At 33.6% G+C, this 17,008-nt stretch overlaps 2 protein-coding genes across 2 annotated transcripts; both read right to left on the bottom strand.

Moving 5' to 3' along the window:
- Positions 1-1,500: 1,500 nt before the first annotated feature.
- Positions 1,501-6,944, bottom strand: LOC106764802. Its single transcript, XM_014649201.2, has 4 exons — positions 6,346-6,944; positions 6,101-6,216; positions 3,214-3,457; positions 1,501-3,061 (listed from the first exon to the last, which is right to left on the bottom strand). Exons 1-4 carry the CDS (start codon positions 6,700-6,702, stop codon positions 1,706-1,708), a joined length of 2,073 nt encoding a protein of 690 aa, XP_014504687.1. The 5' UTR covers positions 6,703-6,944; the 3' UTR covers positions 1,501-1,705.
- Positions 6,945-13,230: 6,286 nt separating this feature from the next.
- Positions 13,231-16,578, bottom strand: LOC106763845 (probable signal peptidase complex subunit 2). The gene is made up of 5 exons (XM_014648008.2): positions 16,407-16,578; positions 16,119-16,270; positions 15,635-15,716; positions 13,685-13,827; positions 13,231-13,539 (listed from the first exon to the last, which is right to left on the bottom strand). The coding sequence occupies exons 1-5, from the start codon at positions 16,485-16,487 to the stop codon at positions 13,443-13,445; spliced, it is 555 nt and encodes a 184-aa protein (XP_014503494.1). The 5' UTR covers positions 16,488-16,578; the 3' UTR covers positions 13,231-13,442.
- Between the last annotated feature and the right edge of the window lie 430 nt (positions 16,579-17,008).

The raw sequence follows: 17,008 nt of genomic DNA, 5'->3' as shown, positions 1-17,008 counted from the left end.
TTTACAAAGAACATAGTTTCGATCAAAACTTTGGGAGAAAAAAACAAAGTACAAACAATTTTATTTTAAGGAGCAAGACAAAATATTCCAAATTATTTTATCGTGACATTTTATCTTCGTCATTATAAATTAATGTTTTTAAGTTATTTTTTCTTTAAATTATTTTTAAAAATTATATTTTATTTTTAAATTAAATTATATAATTTTTTTTTACACTTTGCGAAAGTTATGTAAAATATTCCTCTAACAACACGTAGCATGTCTTTTATATAACATATGGAGAAAAAATACGTTACATAATATTTATTAAACATAGAGATGAAATAAATATATAGTTTAATTTTAAAAAAATTATAACTTTTTACGAAAATTTAAATGGAAAACACATTTAATCCTAAAATTATCAAATTCGAAATTATTTGAGGGGTGAGAGTAAATAAAAGGTTGTTAAACTGATGGTTGGGTATGTGATTTCCTTCTTCAGCGTCAGGAAACATATTTTAATTTCGTTCAATGGGATTTGGAATAATTTTAAGAGATAAAGAGAAAAAAAAAATTATGAAAGTGAACAATTCACTTCGAAGTTAGGTGACGTTTGGGTGAAATAATTTTGTTCTAGACTTTCTTGATGAAAACATATAGGATGATAAATCCCTGAATCGATTTTATAAAGCAGGGAGCCATATAAAAAAATTGAGTATGAAATTTAAACATTTTTTGATTTAGAGAGGCTTTAATATGTTTACGCTTGCGGTTTTTTTTTTTTTTTTACTTCTAAATTATTAATTATTTTAATTTTTTTCTTTAATTCCTACAATTAACTATTCGGTTATTAGTCATTTAATGAAAAATCAATTAAGAACACATATATATAATATTATATCAACTCACTTGTTATAAATGACAACAAAATGATATAACACAAAAGAAAAGTAAAGATTTGGTTGAAAGTTGAGAGATGCCATTTTAATTGCATATTTTCTTGTTAACAAGATGTCCTTCCAATCATAAGGTTCCTTTTTTATTATTTCATTTCCAAATAATACTCTCTTTCGCTTTTTTCTTTTTTGAGTTTTTAATTGTGTATGTTTTGTTTAAACATGTCTAGTTTTGCTTATACTTCTATAAACATGCCAGTATTACTCTCCTGAAACCAAAAGTACTATATATCTCTCAATGTTACATTTTTTAAACAAATTTCTTAGTTTTTTCTGTTTGTTCAAGATAATAGGTCCTTCTTATTCATGTGACTAAATCCAATATTTTTAATGTCTCTGTCAATTCAAGTCTTAACCAAAATCCTCTTGAACCATGGCTTCCACAATACTCATCACAAATAATCCAAAAGCAAAATATTTCAGTTGTCGTATGTTAACTAAGAGCTTATACACTATGTAGCTAATTCATGTTAATTAAGAGAAGTTACGCTATGTAGTTAATTCAATGAGGTATATAATCATAAACCTCGTTCACTGCACACAGAAAAACAAGAAATACAGCTAACGAAGGATCTGATAGAGCCACATACCACATTTTTAATCAACAAAGAATATCAAAAGCATTCTACATGAAATCAAGGCTTGAATGGTGAAATATGAACTTTAAAACCATTCAGAAGTGCTAAAGCACATATCTACATTTCCTGGACAAAAGAGATCTACATGAAAAAAAAAAAAAAAAAAAGACATAATTGCTTCCATCACAACTACTTTGAATCCAAAGAAGCACCACCATCATCACTCAAAAAGCCTCCTCCACCTGAATCGTTGGAATTGGCATTTTTTCCTGCTTCTTCCATAATCCCGTAGTTATCACATACCTCGGAATAACTTCCGCTGTCTTCCTTGGACACCCCAGATAATGATGATACTAATCCCATGGCTGCTATACTGTTAGCAAAAACATTAATATCTCGGGTTCCAGTGTAAAGACCTCGGCTACCAGCCACAAGAATGTTATTTTGTTTTTCGTCCGGATTAGTTAAAATTGCAGGTAGAGTGTCCCTTATCATTTGTTGGTTCTGGCTTGAACCACTGATCAGCAATCTTAGAGTCTCTCTTGCACCCTTCACTACAGCATCAGATTCAGGAATAAGTGGCTTCACAAGATTTGGATGCAACGGTGGGATGCTAGTTGACATGGCAGGGCCAGCACTCACAAGATAGCCCTGACCTGAAGAGCACACATCAATCACTGGGACGTGAACAATCGGATCACACATTAATGGTGTGAACGTGGGAATCTGCTGAGATGTTGGTAACGACATTCTGACCAGTGGATCAGGCAAAAAAGGAGGAAAATCCATGGAAGAACTAAGAGGCTGTACTGGATCCAACAGGGTAGTTGACAGAGGGCTTGGTAGGAAAGAGGCACCTGAGGGGAAAGGCAATGCTTCAATAGAGGATTTGGGGGATTGCGTAGCTGATGCTATGGATGGACAGGAAGAAATCCCCGGGGGACACCAACAATAATAGGGAGAAAAAAGGGGTGATACCACGGGAGGGACCTCCCCACCCAGCCCAAGGCTCGATGGAACACCAAGTTTTCCAAGCGATCCCAGAAAACTAGGTGAAAAGGCAAGAGTTTTGGTAACTTCAGATGCTTTGTCATGATCAGAACTTGATGATATATCTGAAATGTTTGCTGAATCATTTGTCAAGTTATCAACCATTTGCTGATGATTCTCACCACGTCGTTTAATTTTCTCCCTGGCTGCAATCCTGTGAGAAGACAAATTTCTTGGAGGAACCTCTTTAAAAGAACTTGATCTTGGACTAAGAATACCCTGGTAAAGTGCTGTATCTCCCTTTGCTGTCTGACCTCCATTGTTTCGAGATCGGGGAAATTTTGAAGATGATGGGTTTGAACTTTCGGAACTCACAGTACAACATGATATGGAATTAGCACATGTTGAGGCACAAACTGAATGATCACGGCCACTTCTGTCTCCTGTTGACCCCACAAGAAAAGCCCGAAGCTGAGTGGCAAAGCAATCAAGTCGTGATTTGCTAATACCACTCAGCTCAACAATGGATGGTTTCCTCTTGAGCAAATCCTTCATCTGGATTCATACAAAAATTAGTTTGATGACCAAAAATATCAATCATTAAATATATTCAGAACACCACACAAATAGAGGAGGAGAAACTATGAACATGCAGAATAAAAAATCCATATCCTGCAAATGAGTTAAAAATGAATAGCTTAAAGTACCTTCCCAAGTAATTCAATTCCCAAAAGCTTGGACTTCTCACAGCACCAGAAGTAAAAAGCTCTGCTATCTGCAACACTTATAAAGAAGGATCGCCCAGACCTGTCGGTTGGGATTTCATCAACCACAACAGTAGAGCACTGGGATTTGCTGGTAAGGGTGAATAGTCTCTCAGTTTTACCATCATCCCCAATGAACGATAGACGAAGATCAGAACTTGGCAGCAGTACAAGTGTCAAGTTACCTCTGTGAACAAATTGAGATGAAACACCTTAGAAAGTGATAGTTAAGAAAACAACAAACAAAAGATACAAATAATCCATCAAAAAATTTATGAAATTATGACCCATAAGCTTCAAAAAGATACAGAGAGACCTCTTCCAACTAAAAATTTAAATTTTGGTCATAATTATTAAAAAAAAAAAAAAACAATAGTCAGTCCTCATAACAGACACTACAGGCTACATTTTCGTTACTAGAAACATAAACAGAAATCAGGAAAAATGAATCCAATGAATCCATCAAGCTATTCTTTCAGTATTTTCCCAATTCCTAAAAGTTGAAAACCATTGGTCTTACAGGGAAAGTATAAATAAATTGAAATATAATATGTATTAGTTTTAGGGGAATGAAGCCATTGGCTTCCACAGACAAAATAATCAATGTGCTCACCAAAGAGGTGTATTGAAGACACAATAACGGCCATACAATAGCCAAAAAATAATCTAAATCATCTAACCAATATTTAACCCTTTACATAAGTTCGAATGAAGATAGATAATCCACTGAAAAAAAAACAAAATTCATTATATCTAACCAGTATCGATCATGTTGGTTTTGTTTCATGCTTTTAAAAAAAAAAAACAAATACAATACAAAATTGTCACTAATTTCAGACTATTAAAAAATTATTTGAATATGTGATCATAGTGATACATTTTTTGTTCTTTCTGAGAGTATTAGTCACAAGAATAACATGTTCCAGCATATCAATGGAAACACATATAACTTGCAATATTAAATACATAGCAAAGAACAGCATACATATATGGAAATAAATAAATGCCATATTTCTAGATTGTGTAAACCTAGTCAATGTGCTGTCTCCCCCAGCCCCTCCAAACAAATGCTTCAAACCTATAGTGATTTGAAAATCTGAGCAGCAATATGTAATATAGGATCATGAAACTACCTTTACTTCCTCTTAATTCAGAGATCATAATAGAATACGCCCAGTTACCTACAAGTCAAAAGACATTTTTACTTGGAAGAATGAACAGATTACCATCAATAAACTAAACTACAGACTCCAGTAATCACTAATGATCGTCCAACAATTTTCACATACTTCATACATATAAATAGTAATGGAAAGCAAGATTGAAATAATAGATGTTAGTTCATACAAAACAGATACTTCAATATTTAAAACAGCATGTACCATAGCATAACGCATAAGCAATTGACTATAGCCACTATAAATCAGAGTTATGAAAAGGGAAAATAAAAACTACAAATGCAATTACACACATTAAATACAGGGAACATCAAAATCCTCAACTTCCAAACTTCAAAAAACTTAAAAGGAATCAAGAAGTATTTGGTCAGTTATAGGTCATGGTAAGCAATTTATTAACAGCTCCTAATCGACAATAATCCAGTATAAAATGAACTAAGAACCCAACCATTAGTAGAAAATAAAAAAATAAAAAATAAAAAAAAAATAAAAACAGACATATCAAATGCGGCCTTCCCCTTCACAGGCCAAATTTGTTAGCCAGAAACAATTGGACGATTCCATTTACGTACTCAACAAAAATAAGGCCTAACTCTGACCCACTTTTTTCCTTCCACAACCAGAAAGAAGACTGATAAAAAATTGAACCTAGAACCTTCAGCCTTCCCCAGGCATATGACTGTAAACTCCTTATTCTTCCTTATGCAGTGCATCACACCTTAGCTTCACATTTGTGCAATGATGATGAGCTGCACCCACAGTACCCCCAAAAGCTGGAGTGGGCAAGCCTGAAAGGAATTGGACCAGGTTTGGCCATTTATCAAGTTACACAAAACAGAAAGCTTCCATTCAAGAAATGCTCCCCCTCACAAGTGTGGAGGCATGTTATGGGGACGCTTACGCAATCAGATAATTGGTGGCAAAAACTATTGGAAGTTGGAACTTTGAATAAATTCAAATCTCCATTCCTCGGTATACACAAGATCAAGAAAAGACAAAAGGGAGCATGCAACCTTATTAAAGAAAAAGGTGGCAACATTATAGAAGTTACCTTACTTGATCATATTTAACTTAAAATTTTATGAAAGTAAAAAGTGTAAGAATAATCCCACACTTCCATCGTCTACGAAGAATATAGAAGCACAGAAAGGATACAGAATTGGGTAGTAATAAAATGTCCATATCTTAATTCACAAACACACAATCTAACACCCATAAAAAGTAGCTTCCACATATATAAGCATCTTTGACACTGTAAAACATCAGAAATTTAGTAACACCAAGAAATATTTTAAATCACCAGATTATAAACACATGAGATTCAAAAAATAATTCAAAACACACAATGATTTGCCACTAAGATAGTCATGGCAGTGTGGAGTAGTAGTTATGCAGTCGATAAAGAGACTGCCACGACAAAACAGTTAATCGCTTTAACAGATAGAATAACAGGTTGTCATCAAAGTTAGAGGTCGACGAACCCAGGGCGTGGAGGAAAAGCACACAAAACAAACAAAAAAGAACCACTAGAACTCTCAAGGCACATAAGTAGTGCAATAGAAGAACTTAAAAGAATTGCAAAGATTTATCGCATCTACAGATGTTGAGGGAAATCAATTTCGACACAGATTCAAAAACTAAAATGGCATTACCTATTCGAAGTAGGGCAGAAGCGAATCCCCTCCTTATTGATCTTCCCAACACGGATCGAAACAAGCGGCACGCAGAAGCATCTCGCTAACATTCCTACCTCCGATGGCTCGAAATGCTGTACACCGAAATAGATTAATCAGCAAATAAGGAATGGAGTAATAATAATACGGCAAGAGAAAGAAACAAGGCGACAAGATGACAAGAAATAAAGATAGCCAACGGAACAATCAAGAATAATTCTCACCTGAGTCAATTGAGCCAGAAGAGGATCTTCCGCGACGCCGCAAGAAGTGCTCATCTTCAGCAAGGGTTTCAATCTCTCGTCTGCTCGACAAGCCCCCATAACTTGCAAATCAAGAGCCTGAAGCCACTGCAAGAACCGGTCCTCTCTATTTGTCTGCTGAATCAACAGATCGCCGTCGCGTTCGTCGACGAAAATATCCGTCAACCGCTCCGTAAGTCCAACCTGCGTCCTTGAGCGACCGTCCTCTCCAGCAGAAGTAGAACTGTCCACAGACGACAAATCATCGAAATCGTCGCTGTTCGACGGATCGACGCCGCCGCCGCCGCTAAACAAATCTTGTTCTCTGCGGTTTGCCATCGCAAAATCGTTTTGAAATCGAATTAGAATAGAGGGAGAAATTTAAAACACTTGGTTCAGTTACAATCAAATGCCTCGAATCCCAATCGAGCAATCAGGCAAAACAGACTACACGGATTTGAAGATTTCAGAAAGAGAGAGAGACAAACGGTTTTTGAGAGAGAGAGAGAGAGAGAGAGGCGAACGGTTAGAGAGAGAAATAATATCTGAAACAGGTGGTGGCAACACTAGAAATAGAGAGGCTGCAATCGCCAAGTTATTGTATAAATAGTAGACACCGAAGGGTGACGTGGCGGACATAAAAATGTTTATGGAATGGGGTTTTTGGATAGACTTCAGGTCCGGGACACTGGTTGGTGGGGTCCTTCTTCCACATCATCTTTGTGTGGGTATCACTTATGAACATGAGGCGGTGCCACATCGGAGCTATGACCGACCTTCTCTCTGATTAGGTTTTGAAAACGACAGCGTCGATGATGATGGCAAGGAGGTTTTTTTTTTTTTTTTTCTTTAAACCTCTTTTTGTTCCTAAGTAGTTTAGTCTCCGCTTTTAAAAATGTAGTTATAAAAAATGTATCAAATGAGTTCTTTTTATGTTCATGGTCAAAGTACAAAAAACAATTTAAAGTGTTGTTATTATTAAGAAACAAATCAGAGCAATCTAAAGATGTAGCAGTTCAAAAAGAGTATTTCAAATCAAAAAATGACTTATTTAATACATTTTTTATAACTTAGGAACCAGAGATTTACATTTTTAAAAATGGGAACTAAACTGAACATCTGCTTATAATCTAGGGACCAAAAAGAGGTTTAAATTTTTTTTTTCTTCTTAATTATACTTTATTTTCCTTGATTATATCAATACAGTTTCAAGTTTTGCAGTAGTGATTTTAATTTTTAACAGAGACAACACAATAATTTCTAAGTTATTTTTAATTTTTCAAAGTTTTTTATTTTTTGATTTTTTTTTACATTAGTCGTTGGATTATTGTTCATAGCTCAACAACAAAGCACCACTATTTGACAACTTGTTATCTTGTCTTGAGTTTTGAGCTATAAGTGTAATTTTCTTCTATTGTATAATAAGGAATGAGAAGTCATTTGTTCTTGAGTTATTATAATATTTCTAAGTTTTCTTAAACTATTTCCAATGACCAGCAAATCATCAAAATACAACAACACAATGAGTTGTACTTCATTTAGTGACCTTTTTACATTCAGTTTCACTTCGTTAAAATCCTTTATGCAGTAGATAACTGTCAATTCTACTATACCAAACCCTTGGAGAGTGCTTCGGTCCATAAAGGGCTTTCTGAAGATTGTAGACTTTGTTTTCGCTACGTAGAATAACAAAGCCATTTGGTTGGTCAACACATTGTTTCTGATCAACTTTCAAAACCTAGGGTTGCAACATGGGGAGGTGTAAGGTATTTCTGGAATAAAAAAAATTAATGAGGAGGTGTAGGGACTTGGGGTGGTGGAGGGAGCGACACCTAGACTTTTGCCTAGGGAGGCCCACTTGCCCAACGAACACAAACTAGCTCGCGAATTTAACATTATGTAAAATTAAAATAAATTATAATTTATTTAATTTCCTAAATTATTCTTCAATTGTGCTCATGATCTTCATTTTAAGTTCCCTCCTTCATGGAAATTATAAGATTCAAAGAAACGTGTTTTGATCTTTGACTTTGTCATAAATTCTTTAAATTGCAAATGTTGTTCCTTCAATTCTTCTCATACATGTTGAGGAAAGAGCCCTCTATCATACCTTCCTTCTTGAAGATAATTTGTCTTCAAATTCATACTACTTGAAAATTCCTTAAAAGGTCCCCATCCCTTTAAGAATCGTTGCCTCACCATCTTTATCTTATTTCGCACTCTTCTTTGATTTATTTTTATCTTTTTTTGGTATTTTTATTATTACTTTTTTCATAATTACGATTTTTATTTAATAAATTGAGAAATAGAAATATTTAGTTCTTATTTATGAAAATATTGTGTAAATCAAATGAAATAATTGAAGATTGAATAGTATCTCAACAAAAAATCAATTATCAACCGATTAAGTTACTTCAATTACAAAAATCAAATGCAAATTTCAAGCCCAATCTTGTTATAAAAGTTTTTAAATAGAAGACTCCATAAAGTTAAAAATTAACCCCTTTTGGGGAATAGGAAACTAATCCTAAAAGGTCTGGAGTAGGGATGGCACGGGTCGGGTCAGGCACGGATAGTGTGATATCCGAACCCGACCCGCATGTAAAAATTATACCTGTACCCGCTCCGCTACCCGTGCGGATACCGGCAAAAAAAAAATCCTCGGGTTTTTTTCAACCCGTAGATATCCGTTGGATACCAGTTTTAACCCAATTAATATTTTAAAAAAATAATATTTTATTAATTTTTTCCTGTCCAAACTTTTTTTTAGGTTTTCTTCAATAAGATGGGCCAAGCCCAAACCTTTCTTTAGGGTTTTTTCCTCCATCATTCTCTTCCCCATCTGGTGCCCCCATCTAGTGCGTGTGCTAGTAGCCTCGGGACAACTACTTCTTCCCCAGTAACTCTCACACCACAGACCGCCAAAGACGAAAAAGAAACAAAACGAATCGTAGATCCAATGCCTCACCACCTCCAAGGTGCCACCGTCGCGCCTCACCGCACCACGACCAAGGGAGTTCGCTCTCGATCCAACTAAGAAGAAAGGAAGAACGTTCACCTATGCCGATATCGATCTCGTCACCCGCCGCATCGCCGTTGGCCTTCACAACATCGACATTCACCAGGGTGACGTCGTCATGCTCGTCCTACGCAACTGCCCCCAATTCGCCCTTGCCTTCCTCGGTGCCTCCCACCGCGGCGCCGTCATCACCACTGCCAACCCCTTCTACACTCTGCTGGAGTTGGCCAAACAAGCCATCAGCACTAAGAAAAAGCATAAACTTAAAGCTTTTGAGATGAAGGAGAAAGAGAAAGGATAGAATGAGCCACGGTGACCCTTTGAAAGAAATTCTCTGCCTCTGTGATGGGAATGCTAAAGATTAGGGTTTGATACAACATGTTAGAAAATAATTTAAAGGATGAAGGGTAAAATTGAAATTTCATTTTCCAGACGGGTTGTAAGTACCCGTGGGTACGGATAGTATAATATCTGAATCCAACCCGTTAACAAGCGAGTATTAAAATACCCGTTACTCGTTACCTGCGGGTATCTCTTATCCGCAGGTATTAAATACCCGTAACAGATTTTATCCGCGGGTACCCGCATACACGGGGTTTTATGTCATCCCTAATCTGGAGGTTGGAAACATTCATCTTTATTCTTTTCTAGAGTTCAAAATATATAATAGTAACTAACTCCTTTATTCAGGAGGTATGACGTAAAGTATCTCCAATCTTTATGATTTTTACTATATATTTTTTCCACCATTATTGTGTGCTATTTTCGATCTTAACCGTACGATATGATCAATTGCATATTGTGGGTATTTAATTATTAGACATGATATCAAAAGATGTACTAAAATAGTCAATGTATTATTTAATAGTCAACTTTACCACAACAAGACCACAGACATATACATTGAACTACACATCCTGAGAAACATGGTTGATTTTGAAAAAATAAAAAATTGCGAAGACAACTTAAAAAAATGCATAATATTTACAAAATCATTGAATGGATAAATGTTCAAATGATGCTTGTGGTAGATTAATTTTTTCTTTTGAAAAAATAAAATGATATTAGGAGGTCTCACTTGATTTGGAATCGAGGTAAAAGAAATTATGATAATTAACTTTAATTCATATTCAAACCTCTGTTTTAAGAGCTTAATTAACTAGATGATGAAATGGTCTGATGAAAGAGAATAAAATGACCATCCCCTATAAACACTCTAATGATAAGATTAGGCTAGACCACCTAGTCTTATCAATTTTTCTTAAACCATTTTTTTGTTATTATGGATTTTATATTTTATATATAGAGACTATTGTATGTATGCATATAGTGAAACTCTCTTTGTAAATAAAATCTTTCTTCATTGAGTTGATAAAATTGCTTTATTTCTTATATATATCAATATTATAATATCTTAAAATTCTATCATGAAATAATCTATAAATTCAATATAAATTTAAAAGAATTACCATTGCTTATTTTTAAAATTGAAAATCTTAAAAACAAATTAACTGCACAGTTAAAACAACCTACCTATTTCCTTCCAAGATTACATTTGAGGATAAATATTTTGTTTACCTGTATATATAAGGCGCATAATCACCAATCCTACAACTGTTCCCTTTACTTTTCTTATTTAATAATTTATTTAATTAAATTATTGTGATTTTTTTCAATTTTTTTCAATATTTCTCTTTTTTCTTAAAAACTAAATTATATAATATCTTCCCTCTTGCATTGAAGAATGACTTCACTACAATGATAAATACGTTTAGTTTACAAGATTAAAATACGATCACTTTAAAAAAAATTAAAAAAGAAATCATTTAAATTTGCAATCTGATTTTCCACCACTAAAACAGATTGCACATAGTTTTTTTAAGAAAGTGATAGCAATCAGTGATAATAAGCACATCACAGATGCTCCAAAATTATTAAAAAGTAGTTTATTTTTCTGAGGAAAAGGACGTAAGCATGCACATCAACTTGATGAAAAATGGTTGGACGTGAACAGACTCATCTTTAGTTTCTTTATTTTCTGCTTATTTTTTTCTTGTGGACGGCTCATGATGGAGAATATTACGTTGCTTTATGCTTAGTATTTACTTTTTTTTTTCATTTTTTTCCTCACAGAAACAAAACCGTGATTAGCCATGAAAAAAAAAAATCACACTTCGTTAATATTGATAAGTAAAATTTCAACAAAAGTGAGGAATTATTTATAATTTAATTTTATAAATTTATATTTTTAAACAATTTATAAATATTGACGAGTATCGTGCGTATAAAATAATTAGTCACTGTTTTTCAAACCGTTAATCTATATCAGGATAGATTTAAGTGGCTTAAAATTAAAAGTGATTAGATTAAAGCAGCACTCCTTTTCAATTATACCTGTGTTGTAGGTCCCTTGCCAATTTGCATGGGATGAGCATCGATGTTCTATGTGGATTAGAAGCCAAACAGGTGAAGAAAAAATATAATAAAAAAATAAAAGATAATAAACAAAACAAATATGAATCTATCTTATTTAGATGAAAAAAAAAAAAGAGAATTTTAAAATATTTATGTATACGACTTATTTACGTGTGAAAAGGTTAAACGACTCTTTAGTTAATTTTTATCTTTTCTCCTGTTTTAGTGTTATACAATATATAATATATATATATATGGACAATGATATTTTGACAACACTTTTTGATAACTTTTTTGACAACGGAACACGTGTCATCATTTTATTAGTCTATTTGAATTTATGTTTAAAAAATATTTGAAACGGACCAATCACTGTCAGCGTTGTCAAAAAGTTGTTAAAAAAGTGTTGTTAAAAGAAGTTTTTCATATATATATATATATATATATATATATATATGTGCCCAACTGCTAACGCATTCCTTAATAATGAAATCAAAACCATATGCGCTTCTCAACTGAGAACACAAGTATAGACTATAGTTTTGAGTGTGATATTAAACATATTGTATCATATTATTATATTATAATCATTCTGTCTAGTATATTCATTTTTGCGAATTAAACCGACTCTAAATTCTCTTTAAAACAATATTTTTATTTTTATTGTTTTTCTCTTTTCCATCACATTGTAGATTTATTTATTAACCTTATTATAACTTTTCTCATTTTAGTTTTCGATAAAAATTTATTTAAGTCCTTTTGTTTCTTTTACACTTTTTTCATCTCATTTATTTTCTTATTCAAACAAAGTGTAAAGCCTTAGATCCCACTCCAATAATGTAATTAATGATCACTAGTCCGATTATATTTTCGAATTACATATGGTTAGAAATATAATAAAAGAATAAATTACATTTCTTACACATATGGGTAAACGTGTTAACTCGATTATCAGAATGTAACAACACACGTGCACGAGAGTTACTTTCATTCCAGTTTGGCAGATGAGTTTCATTTTAGATTTGAATGTAAAATAATGTAAGGAAAAAAAAAAAACTCAATCATTTATTACTATCGTGAGAGAAAATATTTAAAAGCATTTATTATAATTTATGCATGGTATCGCTTCATGCGTCTGCATCTGCCCAATGAGTAGAATCCCTTGGCAGTATGACCTGTAGTCCAATGGCAGCACTTTTTGCCGTTTGAAAAATATTTTGAAACAAAGAAATTACTTTGTAATAATTTTATTTGCTATAACACCTTAACTATGAATATTATGAAAATTTAAGAAAAAAAAAAACAAATGAAGTATTGAGTGTTTTTCTCTCTAATTTTTCTTGTCGCAGGTCTTACCTTTTTTTTTTCTATCCACTGTTCCTTATAAAAGTTATTTTTCTTTCTCTTAGAGACGGTAGAAAAATAAAGGAGCGTCCGATAACTATCAATTGTTATTTAGAAAATTCAATGAAAATATGGTTTTGAGGCTTTTCTGCGAATAAGCTGACGAAATATAGGAATATATTGTGCCCTAAAGCTCGATTCCCTCAGTTCTATTTTAAATGATTGAATTATAAACCATATCCAGATATATGTGTTTCACATCCAAAAAGTTACCCACATAACCAAAGTTCATGTCTCCATCCTACTTGCTCTTCTTTGGTTCTTTGGTGTATTGAGCAATCAAAGCTTCTATATCCTTCCAGAAAAGGCCCTCAACTAAGATTCCGTCCTTGGTGAACCTGCAATCCAAACAAAAAATAGACTAATGCAATTTGAACTCCAAAAAGCAGCGCAAGAGATGAAATGTCCATTCTCATTGTGTGAGCATACCGAAGTTAAGGGATGAAGAGAGGGAGAGGGAGAGAGAGAGAGAGAGAGACATACCACTCAGTAACACTTTTGGTAAATTGTACTGTTTCATTTGCAGAAATTGATTTTGGATCTGCGCTTGCTATAGTGAGTGTGTACATGTCAGAAAATCTAGGTAATTTGGAGGAAACCACCAAACCGGTACTGGTAAAGGATCCCTGCAGTAGAAAAGAGTGGAATCTCATTTGGAATGTGATTATAAAAATTATAATATTTTTGGGCTTCTGCTGAAAGGCTAACATAAAATTGCATTATTTGTTTTGATGACAGAGTTGAATGACAAGCCAAAGTTTATTAGATGAATGACATATAACATATTTCATTAATAAACAAAATATCAGCTTCCTTAGTTCATGAAAAAAGCTATAAAATTCACCAAGCAACCAACAAGAACGATATCACGACTTAACACGTTTAAAAAATTTGTGAAATAAGTTATAGGTCAATTCAAATTCTAGATGACATGTATCATAGTTAACAAACAAAGATACAGGTTCTATATCTGGATTAAACTTCCAGCACAAATAAATGCGTTATGTTTTATGCAATAATTTAGTCTTGTTAACCAAATGGGTGTGAAAATTATCCTGTTGCAACTTAAATTGAAATTCAATAACTGAAGGATAAAGAGAATAGAATATAACTAAACCAGTACAAGATAAAAGTTCATTCACTGCAACCATTACATAACACTACTATGCATTAAGTTAGTCTTGTTAAATCCAATGGGTGTGAAAAATGATCCCGTTGCAACTTTTAAGCAAGCTAAATTGAAATTCAATAACTGAAGGTTAAGGAGTATAACAATCCAGAACAAGTTAAAAGTTCATTCACTGCAACCATTACATAACACTACTATATCCGATAAATACTAATTGCTAACCAAACTGATGTTAATTTCATCAATCCATCAACTCAGTGTATTAGTCAATCAATCTTGGATGGTCGCATACAGCAGTCAACCCCCAAAATGGTATAGCTATATAGCACATAGTGGGATGACCAGTTTTTATATACTTATTAAATAATTTATACTGCCTATATATAAGTGTTAAGAAATTCACGACATATTCCTAATTTACAGTAAAAGTTCATAGGGTTAATCAAAACAAACAAGTAAATGAAATAAAACTCAAGGAGACAAACAAATTTAAAAGACATTCATATTCCAGATACAAGACATCTTACACATTCAATGAAAAGTGAGGATAGGTGTTTAGAGAAAAGAAAAAAATGAAGGTTGAGTTAGAGACCGAAGCAAGGGAATCTACATCCAATTAGGGATTTGTTACATTCGAAAAAGGGGAAAGAAACCTCGACTCGACTTTGCAACCCCCCTCCCAAAAAAACAACGTTTTGTAAGGAAAAATCAGGATTTTGAAAAGCCTCACTCTAGCTAGTATCCACTACAGCCACCATTTTGGTCGCAATTGCAACCGCAAGCTACTAAAAACACACAGCTGTTCAAGCTTAGTAGTGGTCATGGCTGCTCTACACAGACCACGCTGCTATACTGCAGTATTGATAATAGATCATGATGAGTTGATGGATGACACGTTCAACACACGAAATCTGCTCGGTGTCTGATGATTATTAATCCAAAACAGTCATGCTCAAATTATTGACGGATCTCAAGTGCATATTGCCACAATTCTAACAAATAAAGTCTCATGGTCTTTGCTCTCTTAGGATAGACCAAAAGATTGTAAAATTAAACAATGATAAAAAGGTAGATCTATCACACATGTTTCAATATGCTACAATCTCCAAATCCATCACCATGAGACTGATACTTAGTTATCTACCAACCCAAGGAGGGTGGAAGATGAAATTTCAATCATCAATCATCTGAAAGGAACAAAACTATGAACATATGCAGCAAGTGAAACTCAACAATTCTCCAAACGTAAATAAACAGATCTAGCGTCAGAGTCAAGAGCCTCGGCTAAGCTAACAGAAACTTACTGCGGGTGGATAAGTGAACAGAATGGCATTTTTCTCCTTAGTATATATGATCAGCTGCAACAGTCCATTGAAGATCACATATGTACAAAAGAGTTAAGGATGAAAAGCAGAATGAATAAAACTATAAACATCAACAATCACATTTCCCCTCTCACGTAAGGCACCAAAAAGTCATTCAACGAGGAACCTCAATAACTTTCAATTAAACAATTCTAGCATCTCAATCCACATCATAGAGACATAAAATCCCATGTTCGAGGTTTTAAAAACGATTCAAGACAGTGATTCAGCGGCAACATCAACATATTTTGAACTCTCTGCAAAACAATTGCGAAAAAACAAACCCTAATCATAACCCCCATTCCCCCCAAAAAAATTCAGTTCCAAATAACCTTAATTTTAGATGTCTTCTCATCCAATCACGTCAAGAAAATCAAATTTAATCAAAGAAAAACAATAAAATAAAATGGTAGCGAAAGGATATAGGGCGATGCAGGCAATGAGAAAATCCCTATTTTCAGGGAACTTCTTCTTGTAAAACTGGGCGAAGAGAGCGATAACGATGATGATGGCCCCAATGACAAGCCTCACATTGCTCAATCTCACGTCTTCCACATACCCACGACTCGTTACCACCTACACCCACCCAAAATTCGATAAGGTCCAAGTCCAATTAGCCAACACAAAATACCAAATGAGAGAGAAAAACAAAAAAAAAAAAAAAAGGTTTGAAAGTGGAAGAGATCGAAAAGGGGATTAGGGTTTTACAGACCTCAGAGACAGACTCGTCGAGGATGTGTTTGATGGAGTGGTGATCCAAAAGATTGGCCTTCTTTGGAGCTTTGGACGCCATTTCTGATCTCTTTCTTCGCTCTCTTCTCTTAGACTTCAATTGACCCAAACTATCAACCACTCCAACTTCCCTTTCAGCCCTTCAATATTCACTCCTCAGTGACTAGGTTACTTTACACACTGTGCGTACTGTGCACTACACCCAATTTTATTTATTTATTTTTTAATAAAAAAACACTGAAAACCAATTTTTTTAAACTAAATTGGTAAAACACTTCTTTACAGTTTATTAGTAGCGTTAAGACAATTTTATAGATTAATTCGTACAAACAATAATTTTAACTTAGATAGAACTTTTTTATATATTTTTCTTACAGAGATATGTGATTTTCAAATATAAAAAAATGCCAAATATTTAGGCCTATTACAATGTTTATGTATTTTTTTTTATCTTAAATATTTTAGGTTAAAATAAAAATATGATTTGACAAAAAAAAATAAAAGTAATAATGTAAGCTTGAGTTAAACAAATATATTAAAAACAATATGGGATTTCTTTCCGATATTGATCCTCATTAGATG

Source organism: Vigna radiata, chromosome 6 (assembly GCF_000741045.1).
Source record: "Vigna radiata var. radiata cultivar VC1973A chromosome 6, Vradiata_ver6, whole genome shotgun sequence".
NCBI lineage: Eukaryota > Viridiplantae > Streptophyta > Magnoliopsida > Fabales > Fabaceae > Vigna > Vigna radiata.
Note: the sequence above shows the minus strand (reverse complement) of the source record. Positions and strands in the feature narration are given on the sequence as shown.

What these genes read in the sequence shown, in the direction of transcription:
- LOC106764802 (XM_014649201.2), bottom strand. Translation starts at nt 6,702, where the DNA reads ATGGCAAACCGCAGAGAACAAGATTTGTTTAGCGGCGGCGGCGGCGTC. An exon ending in TTCTGGCTCAATTGACTCAG is followed by an intron (nt 6,217 to 6,345) that starts GTGAGAATTATT and finishes TTCGGTGTACAG; the next exon opens with CATTTCGAGCCATCGGAGGT. An exon ending in GAATTGAATTACTTGGGAAG is followed by an intron (nt 3,062 to 3,213) that starts GTACTTTAAGCT and finishes GTATGAATCCAG; the next exon opens with ATGAAGGATTTGCTCAAGAG.
- LOC106763845 (XM_014648008.2), bottom strand. Translation starts at nt 16,487, where the DNA reads ATGGCGTCCAAAGCTCCAAAGAAGGCCAATCTTTTGGATCACCACTCC. An exon ending in TCGACGAGTCTGTCTCTGAG is followed by an intron (nt 16,271 to 16,406) that starts GTCTGTAAAACC and finishes GGGTGGGTGTAG; the next exon opens with GTGGTAACGAGTCGTGGGTA. An exon ending in ACCAAAAGTGTTACTGAGTG is followed by an intron (nt 13,540 to 13,684) that starts GTATGTCTCTCT and finishes TTTGGATTGCAG; the next exon opens with GTTCACCAAGGACGGAATCT.